Source organism: Zootoca vivipara, chromosome 1 (genome assembly GCF_965207765.1).
Source record: "Zootoca vivipara chromosome 1, rZooViv2.hap1.1, whole genome shotgun sequence".
Taxonomy (NCBI): domain Eukaryota; kingdom Metazoa; phylum Chordata; class Lepidosauria; order Squamata; family Lacertidae; genus Zootoca; species Zootoca vivipara.
The window spans coordinates 7,318,383-7,338,397 of NC_142582.1; the positions used below are offsets into that span (position 1 = coordinate 7,318,383).

The following is a 20,015-nucleotide window of genomic DNA, read 5'->3' on the forward strand; positions in this document are numbered from 1 at the left end:
GAGGACCAGGGAAGGATAAATAATTCCAGCCCCACTCTTCTCCTCCCATTCATCACTGAGGCAACTGCCCTAGGCACATATTTTCCCAACCTGGCCATTCCCCCAAACGAAAACTAACCAACCAAAGCAAGCCAAGGAGGAAAAACTACCCCATCTCCAACCAGGAGTTGTGTTCAGCATTTGGGTGGGGAAAGAAACAATGTTCAGCTTTGCTTCACTCCCACCCCACTCCTGTGGGGGAAGGCATTGGAAAAGCCATCCTAGCCTCAGAACTTCAGGAGAAACATTGCTCCACCTCATCTTCTTGGCTGTAGCCAATATCAGGGGCAATAAGCAGTGCTACAGGATGTCAATGGCAGAACTTTACTTGTCCCTGTGGAATGCACAATAGCTATTATGTGGAAGATGGTAAGGATACATTCAAGAACATCATTAGGATAGGGGGCTGGTAACCCTAGCTATTATTAAAGCTTGTTCCTATCCGCACACTTTGAACCTGGATTTATCCCTTGGTGACACTTAAGTGGAATAGAATGTTGGGAACTGACTTTCATATATCAGTTTTACAATCCTAGCGTGGTTACTCATTAGCAGCACACTGCCATCATTTGGATAGGTGCTTGATGGTGCACCATGGTCCTAGTTTATACTGATGATTATTAAAAGCAAAGTGAAGACCTAGAATTGCTGTCTCAATCCAGCCTAGAGCACATGAGATGACTGGATTACAAGCCCGATGAGAAGTTAGTAGCCATTCTGGTTAATGGACGAATTGGAAAGTAATAAACATAAATAATTTCTCTTTAATCTTCCCCACCTCTAAGGTTCCAAGTACAGGCGGAAACATTTACATCCTCCTTCAGTGATACACTACAAGCTAAAGGAGTGTTCATCACATTATTACTTTTCTGACATACTGTTTAATCTTGTTTCCAGGCAGAGATTTCTCTGAATGCCAAATAGACTCATAAATCACACACAGACAGCATCAGTTTCTGTGCTAATCGCTGCCAGTCCAGGAGGCAGGCCAGGGACTAGCAAGGACAGCAAAGTCCAAAACTGGTGTAATGAACCATATTTTGGGTTTGAGCTTTGAGGGTAGGGGAAGGAAACCCATTGGGAGTATAGAGTATTAAAAGGGGAAGGGGAGGCTGAAAAGGGCATAGGAGGATAATTGGGTGGCAGTGGGAACTTTGGTCAGTTGACAAGAAATGAGAGAGGGAATTAGCCAGCTAGGAACAGGTTTGGGTTCTAATTACATTCATCCCAGATTTCAGTATATTGAGAATTTGCTTTCATTGTTACTCAAATAAACACTGTGCCTGTAACCCTTTGTGACCAGTAATACCCACACTTGGGAGATTCTGAATACTGATCACAATATCCACAGTATGTGGTTAGCACAATATGATTGTGATGCTGAAGTTGCTCACTTGTGTGCCTCTCTTCACTTATGAACCACTTCCTGTTTAAACTAACACCACTGAGGATGCAATCCTATGCACACTTGTTTGGACCTCCCTATGAACTCAATGGGACTTATTCCTAAGTAAGCATGAATAGGGTTGCTCTGGAACCCAGCCAAGGGGAAGCTGCTCTCTAGATGTCAAAGCTCTTAACAGTGTGTGATATATTACTGTTTTACTTGCAGACATTATTAGTGATAAGACTCCAATTCCTCTTTGTGAAACATGCTTTTCTCCTGTTTTTATCAAGGTCACCCATGGTAGCATAAAGTCATTCTGTCAGTAATTTTACTATTGGAATTCAAATCCATAAATGTCCAGTAGTGCACCCTTTATTCATACCTGACTTCAGGACATGAGGGAAATGTATATTGTCAGTAGCCCCTTCTATGAAGAATACACTTCTAGTTAAAGCAAGAGGAAAAGCCATGGACAACAGGAAAAGCCTTTGCAGTGTTCCTTAATTAAAAACTTGCAGCATTATTCCATAAACCAATTAGGGCAACTTTGTACCAAATCCTGGGTGGAGTCACCGATTAATATTCCTCCACATTGGGATTCGAATGCAGTTCATTGTGAAAAGGGAATGCACTTCCTCTGATGTCTGCCCAAGCATCACAGAAGTATTTGAAACTCCCATTGTTTTAGGTGCATTTTGTGACAGGAAATTTCATTAGAGCGAGCAGTTTCTGAGCTCTGGACGCAGTACTGCTCCTAAGATTTCAGATTAAAACTGCAGATTGGGGTAGTTTGCATTGGGAAACATTCTGATGCCCCAGAAAGTATTCTAATATAATTTGCTTTACTTGCATTTAGTTAACAAAGCTAAAAACTGTCAAACTGCCAATCTCGCCTAATAGTTGGTAACTGTTCTGTAATACTAGGGGTGCCATATGTGGAATTTCCGAAAGGCGGCACTTTATGCTGGATCTTAATTTCCTTTTTTAAAAAACTCAACAACTTTTGGGTGTCCTTTTGAAATATGGCAACCCTACATAAGACTGGCATAGTTATATACGTGAAATTCATTACAAATGTAACTGTGTGCTACTAGTATCACTCTTTGCTGTATCAAATTTCCAAATTCAACAAGAGTAGTTAACATGGTCCATGTGCAAGGCCAATGAGATAAGCATTCCTTGAACACAACTGAAAAACCACACACACCCTTTTTCAAACTGGTCAGTTAGCAAAGTGGTGCACAGTGGAGAAATCAAATCAGAAGCTTGCATGCATGCTCTTAACAATCTTCAGCATCACAGTGGAGTGACTTTGTTGTTACTAAAAGAATCTGCTGTATATGCAGTTGTCTTCCTATTGCCAGTGCAGGGTGTGGTGCAATTAAAGGTATGCTTCAAAGGCCCAATTATTTATGTCACCGTGTGTTACCTCTCAAATTTTAATCAAAAGAATTATAAAGTGATATACACCTGGCTGTATTTTTTGCTATAAGTTTTATGGTTCCATTAATAAATGTGAATTTGTGTAAATCTGTAATAAAGAGATGTGTAGATACTTGTGCCTGCCAAAGGAGAGTTAAGCATTGTTTGAATAGAACTTGGGACACTAGGGAAAGACTGGCAAAGCAACTTTTGAGCCCCAGACATGGGTAAAATGTTGAGCCTGACTTAAAGGGGTCAAATGAAAACAGGAGCTGAAAGCCTAATTAGTAGGACTGGGATGGGATACAAGTAGGAAAATCCCAGAAAACTCTAAAATATTCAGCAACAAAGCACCTGCATACTTAAAAACTATTTGAATGCTGCCTCTACATTTTATTTGTTCCACATTCAAGCAAGATTTAGACATACTAATAATTTCAAAGACTATGAAAATCCATTTACCGGTAATCAGTTTTTTTAAAAATTGTAATGGTATGATTGGTATTAATACAGGTTTGGTGCTCCTCCTCTGCCACCTAGTATTTGCAAGACAGGATGCTGCTGTCAACAACAAAATTAAGTTGGGTGCAAAACACTTAACTTGATCAGGGGAGGTTCCCCCCCCCTCTATAGCATATTTAATATCCAACTGTTCCAGGAAACCCAAAGGACAAAACTCTCTGTATGTATAGTAAAGAGAGGATGAACTGTGTACACAAATGATACTTTTTGGCATTTGCCCAATGCTAATTTCTAGCTCCCTTAAATTATACTGGAGGGAGGTTATTTGATTCTAGCCACTGCTTAGGAGGAGGCTTTCAGTTACTTAGGAATAAACTTGGTAGTTGCCTCCTTGTACATTAGAAGCAAGGAATGCGTAAGCCTTCTGCCTTTCAGTAAAATACATGAGCCTACTCCTTAAAGAGTCCTTCCTACTTAGCTAAGGATCTACTATTGGCTACCCTTAGAGGACCTCAGACTCTAGGCCTGGATGAGCATCAAATGTTTCGCCAGCCAAATTCAGTGCCTGATAGTGTTTCAGGGCTGTTGGGACAATTAGTACTCCAGCTTTCATGTTATTTAAAGTTTGCAGCTCTAAAAATGGTGAAAATATGAATTTAATGTATCCTACATAAATATTAGAAACCAGGTAAAACTATGTTTCCATTCTTTCTGAGGAAAAGTATTTTCATTATGAAACAGATGTATTCCTCTTGGAATAAACAAGAGCAGTAGAATTATTTCAGGGTTAAACACCTACTAGCTGTAGCTTGGCATCTACACCCATCTAAGTGATACTTCCCTAAACATAAATACTTTACATTAAAACATGCAAAGTAGCAATGTGATCAAATTTATTTCATGTTTGCACTACAACCGTTGGCTCTGAAGAGGTGTGCATTCTCAGATATAGGCTACAACTTGAACAGGAGCTATGCTTCTTCAAAGATTTTGTTGGCATTCCTGCACACATGCTCATATACCCAAATGTGGGCACTGGGCAATCCCAGTCATTGGAAAGAAGCAATTTTCATGCTCTTAAAGCAGGGATGCAGAATTTTAGGCCAAGGGGGCAGATGCAGGCCTCTCTACCATACATTTAAGATTCTCTCCTGACCATATCTGTCACCAGCTCAGTCTAGCCCTCCTTCAGTAGATTTGCCTGGCTGGAAGATGCCACTAACTGTGAAAACATGGGTGGTGGTGTTTGTGTAGAAACCTCTTTTGAGTTTTGCCCATAGAAGGGAGTCCATGAGGGCATGTGGCACTTGGGGTGAGAAAGGTTCCTCAATACTGTTCTTAGGAGAATGAAGAAATGCCCCCAGAATCATGGTATTTGCTATGGATCAACTATCATGATCGTGCAGCTCACTCAATGCTGCATTTGTGTGTACAAGAACACAAGATTATGCAGATGAAGCAAAATGATGTTGCACAAGTTGCTAAACCATTTACAGAAGTTCCCCGCTTGCTTTTATAGTGGTGATCACTATAGAATTTAATATAGACAATAAAAACTTGAGCAACTTAAAACTCAGTTCTTCACCAGTTGCTGGCTAAAAGAAAAGAGACTGAGAAAACCATATGAAGATGAACATGCAGGTATATTGGGGAAGTCATAAAAAGAAAGTTTGTCATGGGGCAAGTATCTTTCTTTCTTCGACATCACATATGAAAACCTAACTGCAAGCTAAGTGGAAAATATGTGGTTTTTCAGGTATGCAGAAAGCTAACTCATTCAGAATTCCAGCATTCATTTTATTATGCAGTATGCCAGCTCAGTTGTCTGCAGGAACTTGAAAACCAGGGCACAAAATATACTGTACAAATTAAGATGCTCACATTCACTGTAATTTTAAGTGAAGGTTGAAGGAATAATTTAACTGTAGATACTTCAAAATATATAGTGAATGCCAGGTGGCCATTGATGACTAAACAGCAATACATAATGGCTCTTCCTTTTCTCCCAATGAAGGTAAGTAAGTCTTACTGGTTATTTGGAAACGAGTGTGACTACTTTCACTCTGACAAGTATGGTCCTAGGTATGTTTTACAGAGAAACAAGTCTGAATCCAATAAGGCTTACTTCCAAGTGATCATAAGATTACAGGCTTAGACATGAAATTAGAGAAGCATGATTACAGTATGGAGAACTGTAAGCCCTACTAAAAAGAACTGACAAGAGCAATGGTTTTGACTGATGTTTCAGGGAACCCTAAGAATTCTAAGAATCTCGAAGCATTTCTCAACAAGTTCAGCAAAGCATATTTCCTGAAATACATCTTAATCTGCATTACTAATCTTCCTTTAGTGTTATACTGCAACAGAGCAGTGGTGCTCAAATTGTGGGACAGTTGGAAGGAATATTCACATTTTCACGAACTAGTAAGTTCCTGAGGCAGGTGAAACCTCCTTCCCACCACCATCCAAGATAAAGGTGAGCTGAATAGCCCTGACTGATTTGTGGGTTGGGTCTCTGCTCCCTCACTTCCTTCATCATTCCAACCTGATCTGAAAAAGCTACTGCATTGTCCTTTTATGTAGTGTTGTGAAGATCAGAGTTCAGTGCTGGATAAAGGCTCCCATCCAGATTTTTGCTCGCAGCAGCAGGCTGCATATACATATTGTATATACAGTACAAGATTATCTGCATGCCAAGCTGTGGAAGAGAGGGAGGGGTGGTCTTACAGGCAAAAATGCGGGGGCGGGGAGGAGAGATTGAGAAAAACACAAAATCTAGGGTGCATTCCATTTATGCAGGGCAACCATGAAGCTTAACAGGTGTGTTTGGAATCTCACAGGAACAGACAATACACCCTCCAATGTCCCAGAATCTTCTGTAAGGCAGCAGACAGATTAATATGGAAACTGTTTCTGGAAGGCAGAAAACCACTGAACCATAGCACTTCTCTTCAGCAACTCACAAGGGGATCACACCAGTAGCGCAATACCCCCTTTTGTTCACCTTAGGTTAAGAGAAATATGGAACTGTACTAGGATTGTGCATCAAATATGGATTGATTCCAAACCGAAAAGGGTGCCTTGGAAGGATTCTGGATTTGTCAGATATGAAGTGGGATTTGTAGGAAGTGGCATGAGTCAAAATAAGGGATCCCTGAAGTCTTTTAAGACACCTTGGAAATCCAGACTAGGAGATAAGACAGTCAAAGGGTACGTAAATCAGGTTTTCCAGCAATAGGTTGAACAACTATTGCTGTGCATGACTAAAGTGCTACATTTAATAATTACTTCACCTAGATATTGCACAGAAAGCATGGAAGTGTTAACCGGCAACATAATATGTGACATGTTCATTTATAAGATGAGAAAATCCAGTGGTCCATTACAGTCCTGCTGCAACACTAGGGGAAATGTTGCAATATAACACCGGTTCATGTTTTCTGCAGTAATTCCTCATATCCCAGAATGTAATTCCCCCACCCACCTCATCCTTCCAAGGCTTTTCAGTGCTAGTTTTCCTACAGTAAAAATAAACTTAAGACAACTCATGGCTTGCAAAAGGGGAAATCCAATGAAAAACTAGCACTATGAGCAACTGCACAAAGAAATGGTCGTTCTGTGATGAGATACGTATAGAACTAGGTGATATGAAGGACTTCACATCACCACATATTGGCAAACAAAATTATTTAAGACGAATGTTTAGGGCAGGGGTCCCCAAACTACGGCCCCCGGGCCGGATGCGGCCCAATTGGCCTCCCAATCCGACCCCCGCCGCCCGCTCTTACAGCGCGCGGCGCGGCGACGATCTTAAAAATCGACAAAAAATCGCCGAAAATCCTTTGTGCGCATGCGTATGGGCCTCTCCCGACCCAGAAGAGGTCATTTCCGATGCACTTCCGGGTCAGGGGAGGCCCATACGCATGCGCACAAGCGATTTTCGGCGATTTTTTCCTGACCGTGTGCGCATGCGCACGGGCGCGCACTCCCCCGCCCTCTGGCCCGCTGCGCGGTAAGTCTAGGGACCCCTGGTTTAGGGGGTCAAATGCTTGTTAAGACATACACATAGCACATAATCCAGTTCTCCATGGATCTCATCAGGGAAGAATGTAATACAAACGAATTGGTTTGCATTGTGAAAAATACTGTACTAAATGCATACTGGGTATATGGTGCTTGGAATATGAGCCATCCCTACAAACTGAACCAAAGCAAGCCAGGTTAAATATAAATGATGCAAGATAATCCCCAAGACATGCATACTTTACAGATCTACTTCAGAGAAGAACCACATGGTCTAAAGCTAAGACAAGCTAAGGCTGTGTACACGCCATACAGCTAAAGCACAGCGCCCCCCACCAAAAAAAATCCTGGGAGGGGTAGCTCTGGTTAACTGCAGTTCCCAGGATTCTTTGGGGGGTGCTTGAAATGTACAATGGGGACACAGCCAACTCCACTTCCTTGGTGACACACGGACAAGTAGTTTCTTCCTACTGTTACAGTGTGCCTAATTTCTTTAAAAACCTGGCACAGCATTTTCCTCTGACAAATTTCTACCTTAGTGCCAAGGGACTGACATAAACTGTGGAGGGAAAGGAGAAAATAAGGTTTTTTTTTTTAAAAGAGTCAGTGACGGTACTTCTTTCATTTCATGGCTCTTTAAATATGGTGTCCGTCCCCACACCCCACCCCGTAGACATATGTATCCAGTTGCCTATTGAGGGTAACACTTCATAAGTTGCATCCAATGGTGACTTAACTTTAGTGGAAATGCTTCTGCACACACAAATTGGGACACTTGGTTTTCTCTTCTTCCTCCACCTGAGCTGTAGCTCGGTGGTACAGGATCTACCTTCTATGCAGAAGATCCCAGCTGCAATCCCCTGAAATTATTGGGAAACCCCCATATGTAACCTTTGATAGCAACTGTGAGGAAGCATGGACAGAACAGAGCTAGATACGCCAATGGTTTAACTCTGTATAAGGAAGCTTCCTATACAACTGTATCATATTCTTTGCTGTTCCAGAGGGACCCAAACTACCAGGGCTCACTGAAAATCATGTGCCCGGACTTGCATGGGCTTTCCACTAAGAGGTGAATCCATCATTGGCAACAGTCTATGGCATCTTTAATGCAAGTAGGTTCTAGCCCACAAATAGTATGTTGTAATAACTATTAGGTTTTTTTAGACCCACAAAGACTAAAAAATAATAATAGATATTATTTTAAAAATTGTAATAGATCTTACTGTTGATTACACAAGTTAATATTATTTCCCCTCTAGGATACAAAATAGTTGCATTTGGATACAATGAAGAACCTAAATAAGTACATGCAAGAAAATTGAGAATTTCTATACTTAAAAAGGGAAGAACTAGAATAAACAAAACCAATCATGAGGTGGTCAGTGAAATACAGTTGCCTGGGTATGAAGTATGTTAGGGAGTGCAAACAGGAACAATGCTTGCAAACATCACAGTGAGGCCTAGATTAAGACTTGCTACTCAATACCTTTGACGAAATTCACTTTTCAGTATGGGAAAGAATGTTACATACAACTGTATAAATGTGTGATGCAAGCCTCCCTACATTTTCATGAAGTTATATCAGCCTCACTTAAGGTATTTTCAATATCAAGTATTTCCCTGAAAGCCAGTAACAATGGAGATTACTGCTGCAAAATTTAGACATTCCAATTGGGTCAAAACTTCAAACCCCAGCTCAAAATCCACTTTTTAAATGACCAATCCCTTGGTCTTCATTAGTTTGCCAAGTGCCCTGCAACCAGAAGCTGTAATAAAATGTACCGTATGTATTACTCCACTTAAAGTTATTAATGCCAGAAGAGCTTTATTTATACACCTCTCTTCACAAGCATTGTTACCATGCATTACAGTACTGAGCAAAGGAACTGCAAAACAGTGGAATTGGGGCGCCCGGATTAAACCCGGTGTCCCCCAAGCCGATAGAAACTTTGTTTTCAGTGGGCCCAGGCTTTCATTGTATCATTCCAGGCACAGAGCTGAGAGGAAAACAAAGTGTTCAGGAATACAGTTTTGATCCAAAATACTTTTATTAAAAAGGAACTCGGAAGGCCTTGCAACCTCAAGAGCACTGCTCAAGCACAACTTTTAAAGCTATGCTTTCCGTAATAGAACGTTCTTTTTCCTTTTTCAAAGGGCGGTCCTGCCAAATCAGCTATCTAGCTGTGGAGAGCACCCCGGGTTGGACCCGAAGGGCTGCGGGTTCAAACATCTGGTGCCAGCAGCGGCCGTGTGTGCCAGGGAACTGCCTTGCCTACGGAGGGGCGGGAAAGCAAAATGTGCCTGATGCGGGACCCAGGAGATATTTAGCTGGAGGCTGAGAGAGGAGAGTAAACAGGGAGGGAGGGAGGCATCGGGACCACCGTCTGCTCTCCACAAAGGGAGGCTGGGTACAGAACGAAAATAAAACGCGTGTGTATGTGCTTCGCACCCTTCGGCTCTACCTCGCCTGCCCCAGGGAAGAGGGGCAAAAGCGCCTCAACACTGCGCCTGGGGAAGAAGGGAGGCAGCAGACGGCGCGCGGCGGGAGCTTCCCTATTCTCCGTAGGGCTGTTTAAATAAGCGCGCGCAGCGTGTCTCCCCCCCCGCCGCCCCCATCCCTCACGAATGCCTGTTGCAGGTGGGCGACCCGGTTTTAATTTTTTTGCGCGCCTTTGCCAAATAACGACTTAAGGCACCGCACGCGGGGGGTGGGGGAGAAACACAACAACGGGGAGGGCTACCTACTAAAACGAACTGTGTATGGAAGGTGGAAGCTCTCCTGAGGCCCTTTCTCCCCACCCCCGCTCTCCCAACGGCAGTAGAGGTGTGTGGGGGGTGTCTTAATTTGCCCCACCGAGCAGCCCCCCCCCCTGAGGTGGAAGCGCAGTGGCGGCAGCAGCGGAGCCGTCTTTCCCGCCGCCGCCGCCAGCCTTGCCCGGCCGCCTCCATCCGCCATTATTCTTTGTTCGTGGCGGTTGCGGCCGGGTTCGGCGAGGCGGGAACAGCAGGTCGCATGAGGGGGGCGATCTGTGGGGAGAGGGCGAGAGAAGGCCCGTTTCCATTTCGAATTATATAGGGCCGGAGAAGTGAGGGGGGGAGAGAGAGAAATTGTTTTAATAAAAATAATAAGGGCGGCGAAGAAGCGGGCGCCCCTCCCGCGGAGCGAGGCCAGGCCTCGCTTCTCTCTCCCGGCCGCCTTCCCGCCCGAGGACTCCCCTCCGTCTCACCGACTCCCGCCCGCCAAACCACCCCGCCTCAGCGGCGGCAGCCCCAGCTACTGCTGCCCCTCGGCCGACACCCCTCCCTGTGTGTGTGCGCGTGGGGAGGGGGGGGCTGGTTGTTTTTTTCCTCCTCCTCTTGGTTCTTTCCTCTCCTGCTCTCTCGCTCTTTTTTTTTCTTCCCTTCCTGGCTTTCCTTTGCTTTTCTCCTCTTACCGGCTGCAGGCTGCTCCGTCACTGCTTTCGTTCGCGCCTAGGCTCTCGCCGCAGTTTTATTCTCTCCCCCACGTAACACACCGCGTCAAACTACACCTCCGCCGCGTCACTCACATAACACACACACGCGCGCGCTCTCTCTCCCAGGCTCTCCCAGCCCCGGCGACAGGCAGGCAGGCAGGCAGGCAGGCAGGCGGGCGGGCAGCGGCCGACTGAGGGAGAGAGAGAGGGGGAGGGAGGGAGAGAGGGAGGGGGGAGAGACTGTGAGAGAGAGAAAGAGAGAGAGCGCCGCCGCCGCCGCTACCGAGCATGCCTCGGCTCTCCTCGCTCCGTCTCCCCCCGCTCCCCGCTCGCCCCCTCCCGCTCTCAGGCGCACGGAAAGAGCCGAGCCGTCCCTCACGGAAACGCCCGAAGGGGAGGGCGCGGCGAGAATAGGAAAGGGGGAGGGGGGAGGAGAATCGCCTCAGAAGCGCTAAACCCCGCGGAAATAATGGCGGGAAGCGGGTGCTTCAGGCCCCGAAAGTACAATAAATTCATTTTAGCGACTAAAATGTGTTTTTTTTAAGGGTGTATGTGTGAACATGCTACGAGAAAGGATGCTACTAGTGCTTTAGGCGCCCAACAGTCGGAAGGCCAAGCATCCGAATTGTATTATCTTTATATCTTCATATATATATATATATATAAAGATAGGCATAGTGTGCGCAGAAGTCACAGCTTTTAATTGTAACCGCTGAACCGCATTGCAACAAATTTGGGCACAACGTACCTTGCCCATCAGGGAGGGATCTAGCATAATTTTTTTTATCAAAAAACCACACCTTTCACACCTAAAATAATGATTAAACACAAAAAAATGGCGCCCAAATTAGACCTCACCACCAGAAGCTCTGAAGACTCCAGCAGCATCCAATAGAAAGGCAGATCGCACCCTGCCACCTCCAAAGCTGTGCCGCCAGATGACATAAAATTCCACAGAAACCAACTGAAAACAGGCCTTTTGCAGCAACAAGGCCCAGCTTTTTCAATAGGCCGCAGCATTGCCAAGCAGGGAAAAACAAACAGAACAGGGCCTTTCACAACGGGGGGGGGGGGGGCCACAGGGATGAGGCACAACAAAGGGAGGGGGAACACATGGCCATGGGGGGGGGAGGGACCCTAAGTCAGCCAAAGCAGTGGGGGGTGGGTTGGGACAGGGAAAACTGAGTAGGCCGCAGCTACAACTACTTGTTGTTGTTTAGTCGTAGGCCTCACCATTGCCCAGTAGGCCACCGGCAAAAACAAACAGAATATGGGGCTTTCGCAAGGGGGGGTGTCACAGGGATCAGGCACAACAAAGGGAGGGAGGGGAAAACACATAGCCATGGCGGGTGGGTTGGGGGGTTGGGACACGGAAAACTGAGTAGGCCGCAACATTGCCCAGTAGGCCACAGGCAAAAACAAACAGAATGTAGGCCTTTCACAGGGTGGGGGAATCACAGGGAGGAGGCACAACAACGGGGAATGGGGTTCACAGGGATGAGGCACAACAAAGGGAGGGGGGAACACATAGCCATGGGGGGGGGAGGTAGACCCTGAGTTAGCCAAAGCATGGGGGGTGGGGACATTTTCAAGAACATGCGTGGGTGGGGGAGTTATTTTTGAAACTTACAATAGGGGAGTCAGGGTTGGGAGGGGACTCTAAAGGGAGACTCTGAAGGTCCATTTAACAGGAAAAGGTCCATTTAACACAAAAACCCACAGCAATGCGTGGCCGGGGCAGCTACTTATTAATATACATGAATGACCCGGAAAAATTTTCTGGACAAATGCCGGCTCCCTTAGCCTGAAAACCGAGATGAGCGCCGCAACTCCAGAGTTGTCTGCAACTGGACTTAACTGTCAGGGGTCCTTTAGCTTTACCTTTATATATATGGGGTTCGTGTGTACCACACAGGGCGGCTCACAAGGGTAAAAGTGCAATACGGAAATGCAAAAAAAACCTAAAAAAACCACACACCACGTCCTAAAACAAGCTAAAGCAAACCAATAAATGAAGCAAACCAATAGTCCCTATTTTTATTTATTTGATAAACGGGTAAGATTTGTTTTAGTGATAAAGAGGGATGGGGTGAATGTACTACATGGAAGGAGCCAAGGAAATTAATTAAATTGCAGCTTCCAGGAGGGACCTAAGGGGCTTGTTCTAGCCAGTTAAGAAAAAAAGGTCTGCCGCCAGGAGCATCAGAACAAGGGTTTGTTTGTTTTTCTTATAGGCGTAAGGTAAAGGTAAAGGGACCCCTGACCATTAGGCAGACCCTTGCAGAGCCAGGCAGAGGTCCAGGCCAGGTAGATGCTGCGGGAGATGCACAAAGGAGAAGACATAGCTCAAAAAGGCCATGCAAAAAAGACGAAATCACCTTTATTAATGCAAAAGAAAGCAATTGTTATGAAATTTATTCTCTATTATCGGGGGTTAATTTTAAAACTCTAAATTATCTTTTTTTAAAAAAACAAACAATTTTTATTTAATTTAAGTGCTAACCTGTTAACAGAGAATAATGTTAAAAGGCGACCCTGCATAAAATATTATCACCAGATGGCAGTGTATACCAAGATGTGGCACGCTGGACTTTTATATCGTCTACAGGAAATTGTACATAGTTTGTAAAATAATCATTTTGATTTATTATAGGAATACGCCACTGTGGTACAACATTGATACAATGAGAAGCAGCAGTGCCATCAAAACTTGTAAGGTTTATATTTTTATTAAAAGTTTTCAGTGAGGGAGTAATGTCAAATAATAAAAGGAAAAGGAAAAAAACAACAACAAAACACCCAAAATGGAAATTGTGATATGATAGAGTATATGGGCATACAAGTAATACAATTATTCCATTAAATGCAATACTGTATTATTAACATTATACTTTTATAAATGGATTCCAAATATTATTATATTTATCCATACAATCTGTGTATAAAAGCAATCTTATCCATACATACAATCCATACAATCTTATCCATACATACAATCTGTGTCTAAAAGCAATCTGTTTCTATGTTACAAAAGTTGTCAAAACTTGAAATCAGAAAGTTCATATGTCAAATCTATTAGGTTTATAAATGCCTGAATCTATTAAGTTCTTAAATGCCTGAATGTATACTGGTATAGGTTTCTGTCTAATGAGCTTTAATATTTTTGTAATTCAAACCAAGCTTGATTACAATTTAATTTCTTGTTTCATTGCATGTTATGTTCTGACTATGCATCCAAATGCCACCATTTTTGTGCATGATCATGCTGCTAATTGTGGGTTTATTTTAGTTTTGCTTTGCCAAACCAAAGCTTGTTCTTGAGCATTCCAATGGCACCAGCACCCCTAGCTAACAAGGTGAATGGCAATCCAGAACAGCTATGACCGCCAAGTCTGAATTTCCCACAACCAGCGTGGATTAAAATTCTTTCACCCAGAGAGTTTCATTTTCTATTCTTTTGCAATATAGACTGTAGGGTCTCCCTGACACATGGATCTCTTCTACAGTATAGCTATCTGTGCATTTTCCAATGTGGATAGTACACCCATTCAGCTTCCAAAATTGGGTTGGTTTCATCCACTTTTTTCAATAATTCAGAAAGCCAACAACAGTTTCTCCAGGGAAGCTTTTATTGGCTCCTGCTCCTGTGTCTTTCAAAACAATCTGTTCTGCAGACAATCAGCAAATGAAAAATCATGTGCTGATATCTGAGATCAAAATGCTGTTATGCAGACCAGAATAAGACTAGACCAGACCAGACCACCAGTGTCTTTTTTCATAGTTATAGGATGACTACTTTTGCTCTGCAAAAAAGGGGAAAGGAAACAAGCAGGACAAAATAAGGTAAAGATTTGCATGAAATCTGCATATGCTAATTCATACATATCCCTGCAAATGTATGAATAATGCCTCTAATTTAAATAGAACTATATTGCATTTCACTGCATTGGGGGGAACTGACTAGGTAATCCGTGTGCTTGCTATCCAGGTTCATACAACTGATGGGCAACTTCAAGGTCCCTGCTCTCTCTTCTCATGGAATTTTTACCTTTGAATCAGTCTTTGACTTAACACTGCAGCCTTTTAAATAGAAGATACCCTGAAACAGAGGACTGTCCTCTGCAAAGTAGGACACATGAATCAGCACATGGCTGAGCTGTGATAGCCACCATTTCCCCAACCGTAGGCAAATCCAGAATACTACTAAACATATTTGGCAGAAGGTTCTTGTTTGTACTGCGCCAATTTTAGGATGGAGAACAGAATGTCATAGCCAGTTATGAAGGTGACTCTTTAGAAATTTACAAAGGCAGCTGCATGGACCACACCTATGTGAATGCTGAGAGAATAAAAAGGTAAAGGGACCGCTGACCATTAGGTCCAGTCATGACCGACTCTGGGGTTGCGGCGCTCATCTCACTTTATTGGCCGAGGGAGCCAGTGTACAGTTTCCAGGTCATGTGGCCAGCATGACTAAGCCGCTTCTGGCAAACCAGAGCAGCGCACGGAAATGCTATTTACCTTCCTGCCGAAGCGGTACCTATTTATCTACTTGCACTTTGACATGCTTTCGAACTGCTAGGTTGGCAGGAGCAGGGACCAAGCAACGGGAGCTCACCCCGTCGCGGGGATTCTAACCGCCGACCTTCTGATTAGCAAGCCCTAGGTTCTGCGGTTTAACCCACGGCGCGTTCCACTGGGAGAATAGTCATATGTAATTTGGAAAAGTGTGGACTACAGATTACAGGGCAGCAGAAGGGTCCCCATTAAAACATATTAAAAAACCAAATGATCTTGAATATGTTCCTAGACCAACATTCACATTTCACACGTTAATTGACAATAACTCCCATCAGCTCCAGCCAACCTAGCCAATGGTCAGGGATGATGCAAATTGTAATCCAACAACATCTAGAGCAGGGGTTCCCAACAAAATTTTCTCAAGGACCCCACATCGAGCTGCTATTGTGACAAGGACCCCCATTAATTTGTTTAGAGATGGTTCCTGCACTGCAGGGGGTTGGACTAGATGACCCTTGTGGTCTCTTCCAACTAACCCCAAGGCAGCTGTTTTCAAAATATTTTTGTGCACCTACAAACCTTAGATTTCAGGTAGGTAGCCGTGTTGGTCTGAGGTAGTCGAAACAAAATTAAAAAAATTCCTTCCAGCAGCACCTTAAAGACCAACTAAGTTTTTTATTTTGGTATGAGCTGCTGGAAGGATTTTTTTTACTTAGATTTCAGCAAGGCAGCTCATAGCTCTCCTGTAGTGGTACAGCTCCCTGAGAATCAGATCGACATTAGTATTGATGATATCATACAGTAAATAGTTTTCATAGTTGGTGGAAATGCATGTGCAAATTAACATAAAAACGCCCTGTCATAGGAGAACAGCCACAGAAGAAAATATAAACTGCCTGGTTACAAGTAAAAACACAGAATACATTTTTTAAACCTTCTTGGCGTTCAAACTTTTTCTGTACGGCTCAGGAGCAGCAATGGAAGATGGAAGAAGTGCTCACTTTGAAGGCGAACTCATCTTCTTCCATTCCCAGGAAAGTGGGGCGCTGGGCTCCCTTTTGCTCCTCCTGCCCCTTCGGGAGAGTCTCCTGCAGAGGGTCGGGAGCTACCAGGGAAGAGGAGAGTGATGCGGAGCCGGGAAGAGCTTTGCGCTCTGTCTGCTACTGGCGGGAGCTGAGGCACGCAGCTGAGGCACGCAGCTGGCGGGAGGGAGGCCGCGGAGCCGCCGCCGCCGCGCGCGCCAGGCCGTGCATTGCAGCCTCTGCGAGGACCAAAGGCAGCCGAACCGGCACGCAGCTCCCGAAGGCCCTGGCGGGGAAGGGCGCTCCCTCGTCCCCATCATCCCCAAGGGAGCCAGGACGGAGGCGCGCGCCAGGAAATGTCCTCTCGGGCGCGGCGGGGCGCGGCGCTGTATTCCTCCGCACACTCCCACGCTCCGGTTCGCTCTTCCTGCCGGCCAGCCTTCCCCTCCCTCGCCTGGGCGGAGACTTCTTTCCTGCCCCTTCTGATTGGCTGCCCCTTCTGATTGGCGCTTCCTGCAGCCAATCAGTAGCCGTGCTGAACTACGCCCTCCCTGCGGACGCGGGAAGCAGCCCCAGGCAGCGCTGGGCAGCGGTGCGGACCCCTCTGGCATAGCTCGCGGACCCCTGGGGGTCCGCGGACCACCTGTTGGGAAACACTGATCTAGAGGGCACCAGATTGGAAAATGCTGTCCTAAAACAATGAAACAGAGAACAGGACCAGGGGTCATAACCAATGCCTAAGCAACCACCCACATTTTGTATTTGAAATAAAGTTGTGGCCAAAATTATGCCAAAACCCTCAAACTTAAATTTCTGTGTGAAGTGTGATTTATTGGGGGGTGTTTTGGGGACCTCTACACGCAAAATCGATTTAAAATCACGGACACCTTGGTTCTGAAAAGGGTGTTGCCTCTATTGGTGTGAGTGATGGGGTCCCATGGCACAAATTTCATGTGGTCCCAGTGCAAAGGAAAAGAGCTAAGATCTTGTCCCTTACTATAATGTCCAAACAAGTTGTGACAGCCAAGAAGGATAGGTTTGTAAGGAGTCTTCAATAATTTTGCCAAGGAAATTCGGATTGTTCAGGGCCTAATGCTATTAGCCTCTCTTGTAAATGGAGATCTTTTATGAAATGCATGCAGGACCATCAAGAAAATCTGTACTGAGATACACCAATCACCATTTTTACTCCTGGAACTGCTCTGAATCTGACTTCAGGAAGAACGTGTTGGAACTGCACAGTGTCCTGGAATAGACACTCTGCATTCGGAAAGAAGGGAACTGAGCTCCCTCCCATTTCCCACTTTCCTGCTGTTCCAAATGACCAGTACCCTGGAGTTATGATTTGTCTTGCTGTCAGGATTCTAACTGGACTGTAACTGACCTAAGAATTCTGCAGAGCAGTTGCTGCTGTGGCCGGCTGCTCAGGTGAACGTCAGCCCAGTGGCCAGCAGCTGAGTCTTTTTGAGGCTCAGGAGCACCTAGCAAATACTTGCTCTATTCCTGGCCCGCTAGCCTCTAGCTGAGGAACGCGTTTCAGGTAAGTGTAGGGATTAAACATTCCTCACTATGCCATCAGGTGTGTTTCTGCTCTGTGGGAAAGGATAGCTGCAGTAGCAGATAGCAAAACAGCGAAATCATGAGCAGATTCCCATCCACAACAGGTTGCTGTGGTTAGGGCCATTTTCACAGGAACAATGCAACAGTATATTCAATCAGGAGCAGTGTGCTGGAAGAAAGTATGTGTGTCGGCTTCTCTGGATCAGATGTCTATACCTAACCAGGGGGTGGGAGAGAGCAGGGGAACTCTTTCTTTTGCTGCTTCTTTCTGGCCAGGAGGGAGGATGTCCTTCAATGACTAGACATGCTTGTTATTCCCTCCCTCACTGTATGTTGTCTTCTCTTTTGTTTCTAGGATGTCTGCCAAAGTCTCCCTGGGTCCTCTATTCTCCAAACCCCCCCTGCGGGTGAGAGAAGGCTCCCTGGTGGGGAGATTGCTGAGCGTAGTTTCTTGCCTCCAGTTCTGTGGGTTCTTGATGAGTATTTTGGCCTGCATTCTGTGCATTGCAACCACAGCCAGTGTCAACTGGAGAGTGTGGCGTGGAGAGAACGGCTCTGGAAACGTCTGGATTGGAATCTGGAATGTCTGTTTTTGGAGAAACCCTTCTGACAACGGCAACTCTTTTTGGCATTGTGAAGGTCTCACTGAGCGATATCCAACCCTCCCAAGGGAAATTTTTATTGCTCAGGACTTAATGGCCTTAGCTTCCACTATGAGTTCAGCCGCCCTAGTATTAATATCATTTGCCTTGTGCAATGTGTTCGAGCCCGGAAAACACGAGGATTTCCTCTTAACCTTTTTTAGGCTTGGAGCGTTCCTGAACATACCTGCAGGGATCCTTGTCCTGATTTCTGTGATATGGAACATGTCTTCTGTCTTACAGAATGGGAAAATTGACTTCCCAGAAACTTTTGAATTGCCTCCAATTCCCAGCGAGCAGCATATTGGACCTTCGATTTATCTTGGCTATATCGCTGCGGGTTTCCAGCTGCTGAGTGCAGCATTGGTTGGGATGGAGAGATTTTGTATCAGGACCACCACAACAGATCCATATCGAATAGACATTGCAGTGGTGATTACCCCCAGAAATTCGGTAAAAAGTGAGAGGCTAACGACTTGTTCAAAGTGTGGTTCTCTGATGCATCTGGTAATTAAAGAGAAATCCTCCACAGTTAAGATACCGGAAAGCCAGTCAGAAGATCTTGACACTCGGAACCAATCCTGCATCGTGGATATGCCGGAAAGCCAGTCAGAAGATCTTGACACTCGAAACCAATCCTGCATCGTGGATATACCGGAAAGCCAGTCAGAAGATCTTGACACTCGGAACCAATCCTGCATCGTGGATATACCGGAAAGCCAGGCAGAAGATCTTGACACTCGAAACCAATCCTGCATCGTGGATATACCGGAAAGCCAGGCAGAAGATCTTGACATTCAAAACGAATCCTGCATCGTAGATATACCGGAAAGCCAGTCAGAAGATCTTGACACTCGAAACGAATCCTGCATCGTGGATATACCGGAAAGCCATCTACAAGATCTTGACATTCGAAACGTATCCTGCGTTGTGGATATAGAGGAAAGCTGTGCATCTTCAAGCCAACCTGAAGTTCCAAAACATACTATTATACATGTGACTCCCTGCAACATGGAATAACATGAGATCCAGATCCATGCAGATCGCTCCCCCCCCACTTCATTGGGGTGTGGGTGGGTGTAGAGATCTGCGTGGACCTGGATCTGATAGTTTACTATTCCCTGTTGCAGGGAGTCACATGGAGGCCTCTTTTATGTGTTTTCTAGCAATTGTGTCCTTGTTCCCATTAGCTTCCTCCTCTTCTGGATATCTTTCCTGTGTCTACTCATAGATTTACATTTTTTAATCAGCTCTTTCATTTCCTAAGCAACCACTCACATTTTGTATTTTAAATAAAGTATTTTAAATAAAGTTGTGGCCAAAATAATGCCAAAACCCTCAAACTTACATTTCTGTGTGAAGTGTGATGTATTGGGGCGTGTTTTGGAGACCTCTAGACTCAAAAGCGATTTTAAATCATGGACACCTTGGTTCTGAAAATGGTGTTTCACTCCTTGCATTTATTTAATATATGGTTGAT

At 44.8% G+C, this 20,015-nt stretch overlaps 2 protein-coding genes across 4 annotated transcripts in view; one reads left to right on the plus strand and one right to left on the minus strand.

Moving 5' to 3' along the window:
- The window catches only part of CREB1 (cAMP responsive element binding protein 1), a 33,263-nt gene extending 22,083 nt beyond the window's left edge, over positions 1 to 11,180 (minus strand). The window contains exon 1 of one of the 3 annotated variants that reach the window (XM_035138161.3): positions 10,771 to 11,180. The gene's annotated coding sequence lies outside the window, so the exon portion shown is untranslated. The remainder of the gene's footprint in view (positions 1 to 10,770) is intronic. The other 2 variants (XM_035138180.3, XM_060282142.2) reach the window with 2 other exon arrangements.
- Positions 11,181 to 18,250: 7,070 nt separating this feature from the next.
- Positions 18,251 to 19,555, plus strand: LOC148687465 (uncharacterized). Its single transcript, XM_088675095.1, has one exon. The coding sequence runs from the start codon at positions 18,251 to 18,253 to the stop codon at positions 19,553 to 19,555; it is 1,305 nt and encodes a 434-aa protein (XP_088531221.1).
- Positions 19,556 to 20,015: the final 460 nt, after the last annotated feature.